Source organism: Pseudorca crassidens, chromosome 3 (assembly GCF_039906515.1).
Source record: "Pseudorca crassidens isolate mPseCra1 chromosome 3, mPseCra1.hap1, whole genome shotgun sequence".
Classification (NCBI taxonomy): Eukaryota; Metazoa; Chordata; class Mammalia; order Artiodactyla; family Delphinidae; genus Pseudorca; species Pseudorca crassidens.
In genome coordinates this window covers 54732795-54750267 of record NC_090298.1, presented here as the reverse complement: position 1 = coordinate 54750267, position 17473 = coordinate 54732795, and the positions used below count along the sequence as shown (strand labels likewise).

The 17473-nt window shown below is 43.0% G+C and overlaps 1 protein-coding gene across 6 annotated transcripts in view; it reads right to left on the bottom strand.

The window, feature by feature from the left end:
- Nucleotides 1–491: 491 nt before the first annotated feature.
- Nucleotides 492–17473, bottom strand: part of PIK3R1 (phosphoinositide-3-kinase regulatory subunit 1) — an 86917-nt gene continuing 69935 nt past the window's right edge. For 3 of the 6 annotated variants that reach the window (XM_067730873.1, XM_067730874.1, XM_067730875.1), the window contains exons 8-16: nt 9480–9582; nt 8823–8921; nt 8524–8704; nt 8145–8270; nt 7281–7423; nt 6897–7073; nt 6730–6798; nt 5865–6035; nt 492–4758 (exon numbers count right to left, since the gene is read on the bottom strand). In XM_067730873.1, coding sequence (XP_067586974.1) covers nt 4569–4758; nt 5865–6035; nt 6730–6798; nt 6897–7073; nt 7281–7423; nt 8145–8270; nt 8524–8704; nt 8823–8921; nt 9480–9582 — 1259 coding nt within the window. In that variant the 3' untranslated portion in view covers nt 492–4568. Of the gene's footprint in view, nt 4759–5864; nt 6036–6725; nt 6799–6896; nt 7074–7280; nt 7424–8144; nt 8271–8523; nt 8705–8822; nt 8922–9479; nt 9583–10995; nt 11177–13030; nt 13229–17473 lie in introns of those variants that run through there. The other 3 variants (XM_067730879.1, XM_067730878.1, XM_067730877.1) reach the window with 3 other exon arrangements.

The following is a 17473-nucleotide window of genomic DNA, read 5'->3' as shown; positions in this document are numbered from 1 at the left end:
AGAGTGTGAAACCAGCATCTGTAGTGAATCTTTGTTCCCTGTCTAGAACCCCATGTCACACCTCTGCCTGCTGCACAGTGCCTCACAGTGTCCCTGCACTGTGCCTGTTTCAAAGACGCAGCCTGTAGAACAGAGAGACAAAGCCAGATACCTTCACTAACGATAGTTTGTAGAGAACCATTCTGAAGGTTTGGGGTTGGATGGTGAAGGGGAGGGATTGAGGGACAGTAGAGATCACATTTTTTTTGGACCAAGAACATGCCTTGCAATGACATCACCTAGAGCTACTTCTTTTCATCATTAAGGATATAGTGAACCGATGTAAATGACACTGAGCCATCATTCATGTGTTCTTCTCGCTTGACAAAAATGAGATAATGTAATGACAGTGAAAGGGGGTGGGTGGGAGACTCCAGGAGAAGCAACATTATTAACCGAAAGAGCAAGAGAACATATGTCTTCGGTGATCACTGAAATCTCAAACCATAACCTAAGTTTCAAAACAAACTTTATTCTGTTTGAAGACCTAATACAATGCATTAAAGCAACTTAAAACAACAAGACATAGCTCCATTGAATCTATAGCTTGAACAAATGTCAAGGAGGCACAGTCCCCCCGCCCCCCGCCCCAGGTGCCTTGTAAAGGCAAAATTACAACTGACCATGACATCCTCCCTCTCGTCAAAAGACCAACTTTACTTTAACAATGTCATAGAAACAGATTTGTAAAAACGTCGAAGAGATCGTAGCTTTAAAAAATACACACATATAAATGAGATTTTTTTGTTTGTTTTGCCTTTTTTTCTTCTGTTTTTAAATAGCAGCACCCTGGGCAGCTCACGCTCTCTCACGGTGACAAGTTCCAGGTGAGGTCGGTTAGTGTTTCCAATGAACCCAATTTCGTTCATAATACTAGTAATTTATACTAGTAACTTATATACCTAGATTTCTAAAAAATAAGAATTTGGCATTTCAGAACTTTGTCCCATGTGAGGCATTATGCTATAAACTGCCCCTTTCTTAAATGACCCTGAACTCCAATTTCAGGGTCTGCTCTCCAACTGACTTGGATACCATGCATAGCAAAAGTACAGTTGTTAGAACCAGCAGAATTTTTCTCCCAAAAAGGAACATCAGTAGGACTTCCCAAACACGTTACTAGCTCATAACCAGCTATATGACAAAGCAATTGGTTCCCCACAGTGACGGCTCACATGAACACATTTTGGCTTGACACACCGAAAACGAGGATTTCCGAGTTCAGCGAGTCACGTAGACCAGCTACCCGAGAGGAGTAACTTTTAAACAACAGAAACAAGCCAAAGAATTATGAACTTCTTCTCACTTCACTTGCAAACACTTTTCACCTTTGTAAGACAAAACAAAGCAACTTCAAAGGAAAAAAAAAACCCCATACACACATACAAGAATTGTACTAGACACTGGCTTGTTATGTACTTGAACTCAACGACTGTGGATCTGTTTTGGCTGAAAGGTGTACTGGAAACACAGTCCATGCACATATACATATATACATATATCGAGGGCCGTGAAGTCGTCCGGTGTTGCAGACGCAGGCTTTTTGCCTTTTCAACGTGGTTATGATTTTTCCCTCATGTATTATATCAGATCCCAATGCTCCCAATTCTAAAGCCCCATCACAGCCTCTCTTCAGCTTAGCTTCTGGTTCGTATCTTCAGGATGCTGCGCTGGGTGGGGAAAATCAATGCGTGGATGTAAGCATGTATCAGGAGGGCCTCTGCTGTCTCCATCCCTAATCATAAGCTGCTCAGTGTGGTTAGGAGATGAATGATTGGACTCAGAGCCCTGCTGGTCAAACATCTACAAGGACAGATGTGATGGCATGCCACACGCTGGCAGAAGGGTACTGGGCACAGGCGTAGCATCATAGGTAAGTTGTGACTCACGGTGACAGGAAACAATGAATCCTGCCTTTGCTGGTCAAAGAAAAACCTACTGCATTTCTGCTCGTGAGAGGCAGAAATAAGGCAAGTGCCTAAATACCATGCCATCTTGTGAAGTGGTGAAGCAAAAACGTGGACAGAATGGTAGCTTTTTAATGCAATATTCCATCTCGGATCTTATATTTTAGAAATTAAAGTTCCTTAATAGCATACACAGATGTGCTACTAAAAAAACCACCAAACCTAGTTGATAAACTACTATTAACTAATGGTTGGGCTTCTGTATGACATGGAAGGATAGTTGTAAAGGAGACACTCAGAGAATAAAACCAGGGGAATCGTCAATTGTCTGGAGATGTGAGGGAGATGGTCAGGTCAGTACAGTCAAGTTTGAGGGCTGACAGTCTGGCTGTAAGACTGACTATTGCTATTGATATGAGTAGCTTCATGTAAAAAGGAAAAAAAAAATACATTCTACAGCTGACTGAGTCAGCCACTAGACTGATTCTTTCAAAAGAATTTTAAAAGGAACATTAAAGAAAGAACAAAACAAAACCCCCTTCCCCCCAGTATTTGAAGGAAAGAGAAATAAAGCTGTGGTGAATCTAAATAGGAAAGGAAAACTGAAGTTGTTAAGATTCCATTTTAATCTCCCCATTATTCCTCCCGACACAGGTACAGTTCCCACTGAACCCAAAGGCTTTTGCATATGTAAATTGGGGAGAGAGATCTCTTGCTGTCGCCTTCAGTTGGCAAGAATACTCTAACAAGCCCTTCCTTTTCCCCACGGTGAAGTGTAACACATACAATTATTTGGGTGAATGAGGACTGGTACTATGATTCCTACAATGGCCATGACTTGAACAAGCTCCCCACAATCGGGGCAGGAACGATTATGACCACGTCTATTTGCTTTCTGATCTAAGTTGAGTGGAAAGCTAGGAAAATAGCAGATATCCAGATAAAAATATCTTTTCAGATCATGCTTTTTCTACAGTGGATGTTGGCTGGTTGTTAACGGGTAGTCTAATGTGAAAGAGAGACAGGTTTTCTAAATGCAGCAATGATACTTTACTTTAAAATGGGTGTTTCCAACAAGGGTGAACACTGCTCCAGGACCCTGCCTGCCTGCCTTCCTAAGGCCTAGCATTCCCATAGGTTTGTATTTGTCATGAGGGTATAGTAAGTAGCAGATCAAAGTGGGAAAAGACTTCACTTTGCAGTGATCCACTTCTCTGTAATCACAAGAAAGAGAAAGTGCATGCCATCCTGCCACCCTCCCCCCCACCTGTACATCCCTTTGCTACATTCCCCTCCCTAGAGTCAAGAAGTTCACAATTCTTTATGAAACAAACATTGCCAGGTACCGTATCTTAAGTCTTGAAACAACATTGTTGAACTCAGCCATACTTTGTCATATTCATATATCTTTCTTTCTCTTTTTTTATTGAATAAAGCAGCTTTGAAGCTTATCAGGCACTGCCCAACAAAACATTTAGTCCAAAAAAATCTGTTATGAACTTTTTAACCTTGGGCTAACAGCCAAGTACTCTGTACAAGAAAAACTGTAAAATATTTCATAGTTTTAAATCTGAAGCCATTTTTTTTTTTAAACTGGCATCCTGTACATTTCTTCTTTTTTTAAAAAAAGGTAACGAGTAACAAAATGAATATTAACAAAAAAAAAATCAGGGACAGTGTTTTCAAGCAACAAAAATTGGGACAGTGTTTTCAAGCAACAAAAACTGGGGCAGGGGAAGCTTTTTCTGAAGGTACGTTTAAAACAGGTAACAACGATGAAAATTAAGAATTGCATAGCACTGTGAATTTAGCCTTCAGCACAACAAAACAGAAGCTATTTGGTATTGATACAAATCCATCTATTTGATAGTTAGTCATTCAATATTATGTACATATTTTATATACTAAATGTCATTTTGAAGTCCTATTTTCCAAGCTCCATTTTTCTGTTGGTGGGTTTTCTTGGTTTGTAGAGTTTTAATGAAACACTTTCTGGCACTTTGCTACAACAGAATTTCCTCTGAACGTACGTGAGCGGACGTTCCCCAAAGTGTCCCCTGTGAGCGGAAGTGCCTTTCTGCTACATATCGGTTCATTTCGTTAGAAAATGAAATAATCCACAGTGCGATGTGTCTGGGGCCACCGTGCACGGCAACACCCAGGCTGGACTGAGCGACCCCAGGCCAGGGCTCGTCAGCCCGTCCCCGCTCCGGTCTCCAAGGTCCCAACTCTTGAGCTGGTAAAGCTTCTGAAAGCACGAACAAGCACCATGGTTAAAGGCCTCTTTGTCCCTGCACGCAGAGATTTTTGCATTTCTTCTCTTGGTGTCGTGTGTGGTTGTGACTTTAAATTAATCCAAAAAACAAAACCAAAAAGAAAGGAAGAGGAAAGGAAGGAAGGCTAATTAAGCACTCCAGACGAGGAACGGTGGTCGTCGCCCAGTGCGAGCCCGCCGCGTTATGTGTCTTCCCCTACTGCCGTGTGATCGAAAGCTCGAGTCACCTCTGAAGACGGGCGGCTGGGTGTCCGCAGCTCAGTTCCCAGGTCGGGCTGCAGGGGAGCCCTGTGCTTGCTGGAGGCCTCGGGGAGCTGAAGGTGAGAAGCAGGCGGGAGGGCGGCCCTTCATCGCCGCTGCTGCGCGTACACCGGGTAGGCTAGCGTGACGTTGAGGGAGTCGTTGTGCTGCACGAGGGACGTGTGTTGGTAGTGGAGCACCAGTTCCTTCAGGGAGCTGTACAGGTTGTAGGGCTCGGCGAAGCCGTAGCCCGTGGCCGTCTTGTTGATGACGCAGTGCTTGACCTCACCGTCCACCCTGCACATGGAGAGAGAGCACAAGGGCCTGGGTGAGCTGGGCCAGGATGAGGCGTTTTGGGTAAAAGCATCGTGAAAAGCCCCGATGCAGGCAGCCTCCACCTGGGGACCAGTCCTGGGGGAGCCCTAGACTCGTGGAGTTGTCCCTTGTCACTTACTGGCTGAGTAACTTCGGGAGGTAACCCAGCTTCACTGAGCCACTGGGTTGCCATCTTTAGCATGGATTAAAAGGGAGACAGTAGTCATCTGTCTGTAAGAGGGGAGCTTTGAGAAATGAGGCGGTGTACGGAAGGGGCTTGCTGGATGCCTAGAGTGCGGTGAGCAGGCAACGGGTGGTGACTTTAGCCGTTCCTATGAGCGCTGCCGCCCGACCAGAGTGGTACCATTACAATTATTAACAGGATTCCTCCTTTCAGGCAGGCCTGGAATTGTCCACATACCTCTCCATCTATTCTCCTATTCCCTTGCCCTCACTCAAAGGTCTCATTTCTTTCCTGTAGCAATATTTCTCTGCTTAAATGGAGGGAGGTGATGGGCTATAAAATACGCAGAGACCCTTTCTCTCCTAGAGGACATTCATGTCTCTGAAATAATGTCAGTGAACCAACCTCACTCTTCAAAGTACCCCCGAACTATTACATAAACAAAGGAAAATAGGCCATAGGACGGAAATGTCTTCTCTTGGGTGTACTCATCTCAGGGACAGTGAGCAGGGTCCTTTCTCTTACTGTTTTAACCTGTCGCTGATGGGGACTTTACCTGTGGGTGGTGCTTCCATGTGGATCGCCTCAGATTCTAACTATACGGAAGCCCCCCCAAAAAGCAGCAAGTGTGGCTATTTCCACTTGAAAGACGAAAAAGGAAAACAGGACTTCTCCCAAGCCCTAGTCTCCCACCTAAACAGCAGGTTTCTTTCTACTCGACAGCCATTCCTGCCTAGACTTGAAAACAGTAGGTCTCATTTCCTCTTCTCCACCGTTGTACTACCGTAACACTCTTAAAGGTTAGAACTTTTCCAAATCCTTGCCCGCATGGTTGGCTGGCTGAATGAATGAAACACCTCCTTGAGCTGTCTGACGAGACAAATAATTGGCTGGGGGTACGTACACTACGGAGCACGCGTAGCAGCCCTGTTTACTGCTCTCCCGGACCAGAAAAGTGCCATCTCGTTTCCCTCGCAACAGGTTTTCGGCTTTGTTTCGGTTGCTGCTGCCAACATTCCACGTCTTCTCGTCGTGGTGGGGCAAATCCTCGTCATCTTCCACCAGCGAATATTGGCTACAAAGGTAGAAGAGAAGGTTTCTAAATGAAGTACATGGCAGCCAGCAGCCTGCCCCTCTCCTTGCTTCGATCTAGTTCCTGCCCCTCCTTCAAGCAAGTCAGGCCAGCGATTGCGGGTCTGACTCGACCAGCCTCTCTGGCCTGAGTTTCCTCATTGAGTTTAGCCTTCAACCCCCACCCCCACCCCCGAACAAAGAGTTTTAGTAGCACTAAGTGATACTCTTCCTGTTTTGAAGTCAGTCAGTAGCTACCTGCGGCAGACAGCAAGGTATTAAACCATCCCGTTTGTCCAGTTTAGATCAGGAAATTGATTGACTAGGAGGAACACCAGTTTTCAAATAATTGAAACAAAACATATACTTAAGCTTTAAAAATATGCTAAACAGGGTTGTCTCCCCCCAACACCACCCCCACCCCCACCCACATTGGTCCCAAAATATGTTCGGATTTTCTAGACGGTTCCAGGACATCATCACGGACACAATGTCACTTCAAAGCCCCATGGGGGAAAAGGAAATCTGCATTCTCCTTTGCTAAACTTTCCTTTTTTAAAATTCTGGGTAATGAGACTGATAATATTTTCTCCTACGAGACGTTCCATTCCTCACTTGCTCTGCAAACGAAGCAAGTTGTGCATTTTCCTTAAATGAAAAAACACCCTTGCTACCTCCCATCTGTGCTAACTACTTACTCTTCGGTGTTTTCATTGCCCAGCCACTCGTTCAGCTTCTTCTGCCGCACACCTTTCTGAGTCAACCACCTGGAAAAGAGGTTTAAAAGGAAAATGCATTAAGAACCTATCCTTGATTTTTGCAATGACCAATCATGCACGTGCAGGGTTCCATTTCCAGTACATACATCAAGTATTGGTCTCTTGTCTTCCTCAGCTGAATGAGGTCTGGTTTAATGCTGTTCATCCGTTTGTCAATCTCACGATACTCGGCAGCCTGCTTCTTCAAGTCCTCCTCCAACCTCCTTCTGCTGTCGACAATTTCACTGATGCGAGACTTTAACTTTTCATAGTTATGCATAATCCTGTAGGCAAGAGCAACGCATCCATAATTACCTGGAGCATCAGGAAAGTTCCCCCAAGGTTGCAGTATTGATTCCCAGCAGTTTTCCTCAGGTAAAGAATGCTTTCTCTCCCTGTCGTTTCACAGAAAGCGAGGTCACCTTTAAACAGTTTAAGAGAGTTGTGGTGCTCTAGCACATGGGCAGTGGAAACCCTCCTGGGTCACCAACCTTTGGATTTCTTTCTCATTGCCTTCGCGTTTAAACTTTTCTATGTATTCTTTGCTGTACCGCTCCTGGGTTTGGCACTGTTCTTCAAATATTTTTATGGTTTCATTAAATGCTTCAATAGCTGTTCTTTTCATTTGGATTTCCTGCAACCCAATTTTAATAAGACAAGGTCATTCCTTTCACAGAAAAGACAATTTCTTACGGCAAGACACTACCAGGACATTTGACCGGCGCTACTATGTGGCACGCAAGTATTTTGTTAGCAAGGTGGGACTCAAATTCATAAAAGCCCTTAAAATAGTATCACAGAAGCACACATTTCCTTTGGAGACTTTTCCCAGTCTCTGGAAGATGACTGCTTGACAGTTTTCTACAGTTTGTTTTCATCTTCTTTAAAAACCATTCCACTTTATCAGCAGCTTATGCCATCCTTTTGCTCCCTCTGGCGGTCCCAGATACGTGATGGTCTAGAGGAGATTAAAGCCTCTAGGAAAACAAGGCAGTAAATGTAGCCTCAACCCTTTCATAGTAAGGGCATCGCAGGGTTAAATCCCCATTTCAGAGGTTAGACAAGTCTGTGGCACTTCCAGTATTATTAGCTTTCACTCTAAAGAGAATTCTTCAATCTGCCGTTATGCCAATCCAACTTAATTTATTATTCTGATACTTACAGGCTTGATTTAAAAGATTTATAGTAAGTAATTATTAGACTAATCAACGATTCACAAATAAATGATCTCCCCACTTTCTTACTGGCAAAAACTCAACCTTTTAAATTCTTTTTCTGAAGCTGAATATAACATGCATTAGCTTCTAGTAACTAAGAGCTCTATAATTTTAATGTGATTTTCACAGAAAACTCACCTGGGAAGTACGGGTATAATCTTCATATAATCTATCATATTCCCGACTTTTTTCTTGAAATTGAGTGTTATATTCATGTAATTTTTTCCCTACAGCTTCAATATTATCTTCTTTGACAACCTGATCCTGGAAGGATTAGAAGAAAATGGACAAAATATAAATTCAGTTGATAAGGTACTTATCTGACATGGGAAAAATCCTCAAACAATGGTCATTTATTTTGTGAAAGTATTTTATTGAGCCACTATACACTTGTGATCACAAAATTACAGTCTGAACGTTTTTCAAGCTTGATTACATGCAATTCATCTGCTTCAAAATATTTTCTAAACAACATTAAAAGTACCTTTTTAAAATATTAACATGAGTATGTGATTACCTGTTGGTATTTGGACACTGGATAAAGTAATTTCACATCCAGTTTGGGATTATACTGAGCTAGAGATTCATTCCGGTAGTGGTTTATCAGTTCAACCACAGAGTTGAAGGTTAATGGGTCAGAGAAGCCATATTTCCCATCTCGGTGAAATATTTTGATTAATTTGTTATTTCCTCCTTTCCTGCAAATGCAATATATAAATAACGGCATTAGAATTCTCTTTAAAAAAAAAAAAAGCGTGTTCTCCCGTCCCCTTTAACACGCCAATTTTAGAATTTTAGCCACATGCCCTAACTCACCTTAGTGTAAGAGTATAATCACCGTGCATTTTAGTAGATGCGTCTCGTACCAAAAAGGTCCCATCAGCTGTATCTCGAAGTTTTTCATTCACTTCTTCCCTGAAGTGAAAAGAACATGAGACAATGCTCACCTAGTGGATTTGGTGATTCTCGTGTTACATGTTCTTAACTGTATTTTCAGAGCTTAAGAATTAACACACAAGTCATTCTGACAAATCAGCACAGAAAGTCGTGATCCCCAAAAGGTTTCCTCCCAACTCTTCATTCCCCTCAAAAAAAAAAAAAAAAAAAAAAAAAAAGCTGAGACTAGAAATGCCACTTTAAGCTGATAACATTAATTCTTAGAGTTTTGGTCTAATAAAGAGAGCGACTTTACACTCTGCCTTGAGGCAGTGCCACTTCACCCTGCTGCCCCCCTGACAGCTCTGTCAGTAATGAAACTTCTCGGGTATTTAATTTCCTGTGGCATCCAGCACCCACAATTCCCCAGAGCTCAGTGACTTCTGTGGTCGTCTTTGGAAGGGAACCAGCTTCATGCTTATGTTGGATGATAGCCTAAAAATGGAACTTAGCAAGCTGGTGCGTTTTGCTTTTCTTTCTCTTCATCTAAAACTCCCTAGCTCTGGTGAGAAACTCAAAGAGTCTCTGTAGCCTTACCTTGAAATATCTCCCCAGTACCATTCAGCATCTTGTAAGGACATATTGTTATTCATACCGTTGTTCGCTACAGTAGTGGGTTTTGGTGGTTTAGGAGGCAGTGCTGTAGATGAAGGAGAAAGAAAAAGAAGTTTTTGCAGTCCCAGCTACAAATAAACGTTTAAAAGTCGACCCAAGTTCCTTTAAGTAACATTTTCAACTGTGAAACACAGCAATAATGCACGAGTCCATGAACCTTTTCTTAAAAAAAAAAAAAAAAAAAAAATCAGAAATCTTTTTGACTATAGACCATAATGGAAAAAAAGAGAAGAGCTTAGAGACCAACAAATAAAATGGGCTGGCCATGTGAATGAATTTCAAAGTAAACCCAGACTCAGTCACGACATTTTCTACTTTCAGGTTTGAGTTGAATTAAAGTTTCATATCTGGTCAAATCTATCTAAAGTAAGAGACCACAAAGAGAACAGCAGAAGGAATCACATGGTTTGGTTTTAATTTCCTCCTCTTATTTAATTATAAAAGACAAATTTGGTTTCTGTCCTCCACAAATGCTGCTGTGGTAATAAAAAAGCTCATCTACAGGAATATGTTTTAAGAGGCGGAATTGGGTTTCTCTAATCTTAGTATTTCAGGCACTGTTCTGCCAAAAGCCACTTTAAGAAACTCCTCTGTGACCTCAATCTCTTTAGTATTCATGATAATATTCTATTGGATAACTGTGCTCTATATTATGCCAAGAGTGATTAAAAACCATATCCCTCTTCCTCAATGTCAAATCAGTATTCATGTACCAACTGGTGACAAATAAAGACGGCAGTGTTTCTGAATTTCTTAATTGGGAGGAAGGCGAAAATAATTGAGAAAGCAAAATAAGTCTAGGATGTCTAGCTAAATTCTAAGTCATAAGTTTTAAAGCACTGTTATTATTTTAAGCAAAAAATGTCAGGAGTCTAGCAGGTATATTTTATAAAGACCGAGACTCAGTAATGGGAAGAAGCCAACTTCTCTCACTGCAGTATCTTAACAGAAGAGAGAGCAGACAAAGTCTCAACATTTGATTCAGAATAGTTTCAGGGCACCTAGAACTGAGTTGCAATCACTGCTACATTTGATAGCAGCACTGGTACATGCTTTCTAAAGTACCGAGTGTTATCACTGCAAAGTGCCACACTGTCCTCATCCACTGTCAACAGAGAAAGCGGCACCGAGGTTGCATCCTTTTAATTAAAGGAACGACATACAACAATATAACCCAAACAGCAACAAAAGACACCAGTGAAAAACTGGAATCCAATTTATAGCCATTCAACTAAGAATAAGCATTTACCCCACACAGCCTGACTTGCTCCCACAGGCAGTCAAACCATTTGTTTCATTTTCAAGCTATGAGCAAACTCATTAAATTAGAACAAATGAATAAAAACAGACATCCAAAGAGGAGCTGTTAACCGTAGTTGTCAGAAAGATTAAATGCCACAACATTAACCAGCTTTCTACAAGAATACTGCAGTATTACCTGGTGGATCCATTTCTATATAAAACATCAAGTCTGTGCCACAATTTATATCTGGCTTAGCATATTCTAAATCCAGGTCTTCCATATTCCAAACAGTGTTGTACATTTGTGCGAGAGTTTCCTGGGCTGAGCTCAGTTATAAGAAAAGAGTCCGGCTTTCTTTGTAATGGTGTCTTGGAATTCATTTCAAAACCTATAAGGGGCTGCACTGTAACCTATGACATCACACACCCCAGCCAATCAAGTCAGAAAAATGTCACCAGACCACTCCTGCTTCATCATTTCTCTTCTCTACCAGCCTTAACACAGCCCCAAATCTCACGAAGATCCTACATTTAACAGAACTGCAATGTATACACGCTCTTCGTTTCAAAAAGGTGTTTAATCTGACTGTTCTTCTCTAGCCGTGAGTTTTCTAATTCCTTTTTTATTGCTCCGTGCAGCATGGTACGCTCCGCTCTTGGCAGGTTGACAAAAGCTGATACGCTGCGGCACGTAGCTTCCCCCCCCCCCCCCCCCCGCCGCACCCCCAGTGCATCTGGGTTTATAGATAGCCCGGTCATTTCTTGGTTTAAAAAATCTTACAAAGGCATCCAAATAGTATACTCAAGATATATTTTAAAGTCCTAAAATGCCTCTGATATATATTAAAAGCAGGAAGGATCAAGAACTCTGGATATTTAATTTCAGTCCTCCATAATTCACTGCAAACTCAACTTATACACTGTCACAAACGTGCTACATTATAGGCGGCACAATGGAAAAAAGGTAGAGGCAAAAATCTCTATTAAACACTGCAGTTAAAACTATAGAATAGGGAATGAAAATGCAAAAAAAAGAGAGGCCACATATCAGAATGTAGAGTACAGGCAGAGCTATCTTTGCTAAGTATTTCTCACTGATGAGCCCATCTTCAGATTTACTGGGCTAAATACTGCTTGAGGGGGGGTGGGTGATGTAATCACTTGTGTGTGTGCGCGGAGCGGGGGGGGCTTTTGTCCCCTCCATCTCAAATGCCTCACTTTGGGAAGAAATGTTATTATTCCTTCTTAGCAGTATTTAATGTGAGGAAACCAATTCCCCTATAAATCTAAATTAATGTTAGTTCTCCTACAGTGAGAGGGGAGGAAGGGAGAAAAGGTTCCCCCCACCCATATAAATGTAGTTAATTTAAAAAACTAGAGTGGGCTGTGTGATCTACGTACATGTGTATGTCACATATTTCTGTGACAATTTAAAGAACACAGAAGCCCTGGAAATTTATTCTTAGACGTTCTGTCAAATTTGGAATCATAAAATATATAGAAATAGAGCAAAGGCAAGACAGCCTCTGAGCACTGTTCACATGTCTCTCCTCCAGTTTAATTCAATTTCCCACTAAGGAGGCAGGCAGATTCAACCTATACCCTCCCACCGTCTCCCACTCACAGGCTCTCTTTGCCTAAAGGTTGAAGTAACCCTAAATGCAAAGAAAAGTGGTGGTGGTGGGGATATGTCCTCAGAAAAAAAAAAATCTTAATTTAATAAAAATGTTGACCCAAGTCCTCCCAGCAGCTGTGGAGGGCAGCGCGACAGCCCGGAGGGGACCTGTCCCCCATGCCTTTGGGAGCACTTGGTGCAAACCGGTCCTGCTGCTGGAACCCATGTGGTAGACCCCGGGAGGAGGGCAGGGAGACAGGTGACTTTCCACGTCTCTCCCAGGCCTGGCCAGGCCCCAACTTCCAGACCAGCACTTGGTAATTTCCTCCTTCCCCATTTCCAACCGAAGCCCCATCTCTCCCTCACATTGTGCCCCTCGAGGAAATGGGGGAGTGTCTCCCCTAATCTCTCATCTGTCCTCCCCAGGCAGCGCTTACTATCTCTCCCGCTCTCCCTCCCTCCCTCTCTCTCTCTCTCTCACACACACACACACACACACACACACTCACACACACACACACGAAGACAAACTGCAGAAATGAACCTTTCAGAGAAGTCCCCCAAAACAGTGAAACAGCCAAGGGGCAGAGCTGTGCCCAAACGAAAGGCAACTTACTTTGCAGGTTATGCATTTCAACGGTTTCCCTTAGAAATGCCTGTATCCGACAACGGAAAAAAAAAAAAAAATCCGAAAAGCGATTCCTCCAGCCTGTGCGGCGCAGGACCCCGAGGCTCGCACGCGCCGCCGGCAGCAGCGCAGCTCAGCGCCCGCCGCCCGTGCAGAAGCCGAAGCCGGCTGCGCGCCGGGGCCGAGGCTGCGCCGGGGAGGGAAGGAGCCCGGGCGCTCGCACGTCCCTCTCAGATAACGATCGCGGCTTCATGATTAACTTGGGCAGGTTCAAATATTTGCTGAGCTAGGGATTTCGGGTGGGGGAGGGGAGCCCAAGTCCAAGTCGAAGTTGTCATCATCGTTAACAAGTGGCCAGTGCCAGCCCAGGTCCTCCTCCTCCTCCTCGCCGAGGAAGTGAGAAGGCCATTGTCAGGGGACCTAAAATAGGCTCTCGAACCGGCTGCGGCGGCGCGCGGCTCGCAGGCTCGCGGGGCTCAAGTGGCCACAGTGCAGCGAGGCACTAGGCGCTGCCAAACACAGGAAGTGGCTGAGCTAGTTCAGCAAAAAATAGAATCAAAGCCTTGCTTGTAAAGGCCTGAACCTCTCAGAGCTGCCCAGAACACCGTGCCTTGCTCGCGTCCACCTCCTCCCACATACCAGCACAGACAGCCCCGCAGGTGTCACAGGAGAGCCCGGCGGAGCCACCCTGCTGGGAACAGGTTTCCAAACGTTTCCCAGGAGGAGGCTCCTCGGGAAGAGTATTGCGCCTCGGCATGGGTACACTAAGCTCCGTTGTATTAAAAATACACTCCAAGATAAAGACTCTACTCTGCAGCTGTTTGTATGAAGTCAATTTCAACTCCTGTTAAAATGGCCATAAAATGTCTGCCTGCATGAGGTTGGTGCAGATGCTACATGGAGCAAAGGACGGGAGGGCAAGGAGAATGGCACACCTTTCTAGAGGATTTTTTTTTTCCCTTTATTCGAAAAAGTTGCAAGGAACCAAACTTAGGACTGTTGGCTACTATTTAAAGAACTAAAATTTGGCCAAAGAAAATTTCCACTCACATCAGCATAGACGGCTTTACTGTTATCCCAAGAACCTTAACCCAATGTAAAATCCCAAAATCAATAGCTTTAAAACTAGAAAAAAATTTAGAGATCACTTCAATTCCCTCATGCTACACACACACACACACACACACACACACACACACACGTGTACGCTTCTCACCCAGAATGAAGTGGTTTCCAATAACATTATAGCACTAGGACCAGAACCCAGACTTCCGATGTTTGGTCCTAAACTCCTTTTTCTCCACTCACTTGCCCTGCTCTTTACTTCCCTCTGCCAGAGAAAGTAAAAATTAACAAGTGAAACTGAAGTTAATTTCTTTTAAGCCCCATGCAAAAACTTTCACACCTACAACAAAACTTTTGTTTTCTATTTTTAGTTTAATTAAAAAAAAGAAAGCTGCTTTCTAATTATCTTTGAAGAAACACGGGTTCTGTCTATAATACCCTCAGACTCTGTATGACAAGGTGACCCAAAGGTCACATGCAGTGACAAAGGAAGATCTAGGGGCTGACACAAGAGTCCACACAGGCAGGAACCAGCTTCAGAATTACTCGCAATATCTGGGAAGTGCTGCTACACTCACAATGAAAGTGATTTTACAAGCTCTCCTTTGGTGCCATTGAGGTCATACGAAACACCTACTTTTCCAATTGGCAAAAAATTAGTCTATAAGTGAATAGACACAGTTCCTGCCAGCTGATCACAGACACAGGGTTAGTTCACAGAATACCCTTGCCTCCTGAGCTGCATAATCTTGCCCTACTTTAAAAAATAGTCTTTCTGAAGCTGGGAACTTTGGAAACATCAGTCACTTAAGCATACCTGTCTGGATTCACAGGATATGTCATGTCAAAACCTTCTAAGATTAAAGTGTTCTCTAGTCTGACAGTCTATTTCCCGTTTCAGAAGAAAATTATCTACTGGGAAGTGGCACACTCTCTACTTAGAGAAAGTCTTAAAATAGATTTGAAAACTTTGCTTCAAATTTCTCACAATATGTACAATCATTTACCCTAGAAGTTCTATTATATTACTCAAAGTGTGAGCTGAGTCTTTTCCCAATTTTAGTCAATTTAGTGATCGGCAAAAAACATGCTCTTCATTAGCTTAAAAAGGGAGCCCTCTGCTGGTAGAACAGAATCAGTAACTTCTGCTCCAGAGAAAACGGTCAACTTTCTGTGTATTTCATTCATCTCCCACTATGTCCAGAAGTTCACACAAAATAAATATAATTGCCCAACTGTCACTTAAATCTGTATGATTCACTAAGAAATCACTAATAAATCAAATGCACAGATGTCATAACCTTGGAAATATTTTTCACATGCCTGCTAATAAGCTCTTGTAAGAAAACTTGTATTTTAATTTCTGAAACCCAAAGCCTAGTCTACCACACTGGAAAACTTACATAATTGAAAAACTATCTTTACCTTCTAGATTCTTCAAAACACTAAGTCTTACTACTTTTCTCTCTCTCAAAGTTTTGCAAAACTCATTTCAGAAGCGAAATGAGGCCATGTGTCACTTCTCAGCAGGTGTGATCTAGTCAGGAAAATGTCCCTTAATCATTAAAATAGTGCGAAAGTTACAGACCGAACACTGTATCTCATACGTGCCAATCACCATCAAGCAGCAAATGCTCCACGAGCAGCATTCATCCTGCACAGCTTCTTAAATGGTTTTTTGTCAAGGGCCACGATTTATGAACAAAAGCCCATTTGAAAAAAAACCCGTTTGAGAAAAAAATAAATGAGCCAAAATCTTCTTTTAGGGGTTAAATTAATGCCTCCTTTCATAATTTTAACTTAAGACAACTTAGGCCAGAGCCCTTCAGGATGATGTCAATTCTTTAGTGCACATCCAGGGCTCTGAATGACCCTGCACTAAGAAAAATGTCCGTTTGAATTTATAAATAAACTCAGGTTTACAGATGCATAAAAGTGATACATTCTACAAGGTATCTGAAAAGGTGCGCCCATTGCTTAGTAGGAAAAAGGACCCCTTCTCCACAATTGCCCTCTCAGATGTCCCTTGAGAGAAAGAGAAGGCTGCACTGTGAAAACAAAAGTAAAACTGAACTATACCCGCCAATACATCTCCTGTTCAGAGCACGAATAAAACTTCCTATTTTTTGACAAAACCTAGTACACGCCTTGCCTGCTTACTCCTGCCCCTCTAAACACGTGCAGCTTTTTCAAACTTTCACTTCTCACCTTTGAAACAACCTTCTAATGTCAGACCACATTTTAAACCCAATAAAAAATAAATCAGAGAAAAGTAAAACTCTTTGAAAGTCATTTCCTTCTACCTTAGTGCTTGCTTTAGTCTTGGTTGCAAACCAAGCCCAGAGCATTTAAAACAAGATTCATGAATCGGGCTCTTCAGGATGAATGTTTTGCAAATGCACCAGCGGTTAAAAATTAACTCTGACAGGTGTAGAAGGGCAGGGGGGAGAAAGAGTCATTTATTTTCCCTCTGGGCTTGAGGGTGCAATATTAAACTTCAATTATGCTACATTAATATTTCTGAATATATCCATGAAATCTGAAATATGTAAATACACTTATAATGGGTTTCATTCAAAGGCACTCAGTGTTAAATGGTCCGTTTTTACCTTAGTTGCCCTATAGAAATCTACTTTAGCGACCTAAGGATCAGTAGGGTAAACGTAACACGAAGTGATTCAAGAAAACCCGCTGTTCAGCTTTAACCCTTTTAAAGACTTTTAGTAACAGAGAACAGCAAACTGTCAACCAAGTTTGGAGAACTTACTCTGTGCTTAGCCTTTCAAACCTTAGTTTCCCTCCCTACAGGAGGAGAAGCCTTCCTTCACAGGTATGCTGGATGCATTAAATGAGCTGGTGTGTTAGAGTTCTTTGAAATTTCATTTGGATGACTATTATGCTGTGTCCAGTTCCACGCTAAGAAGAGCTGAAAAGGAGAAGCCTTTGTCCTTGAGAAATGTAGCTAAGCTGATGAAACTACCAGAACAACTACAGAACAGTTACGTATAAGAGGACAAGGGGCTTAAGGACATAAATGTAGTGAATGGGTCAAAACCCTGCACATCAAGCAGGGGAGGAGCTCCCTGGGTGCAGATGAAGAGGATGGCACTGTTCGGGGCCACTGGGGACGGCTGTGCACTGTGTGCACTGCGTAAAGGCGCCTGGGCAAGGTGTGGTGGGGGGGGCGGCAGCGGCGCTGGTGCTGGTGCTGAGATCCAGGCGCCTCCACTCCCTGAGTCGCACACGGAGCAAAGGGCGTCAGACAAAGGCATCCTCCTCCCTCCAAGCAATGCGCCCACGGGGCAGCAACTGCCCACTGAGTGTCCTTTTCAGATCTGCGTTTAAGTCCCCTCCAGGCATCCTGAG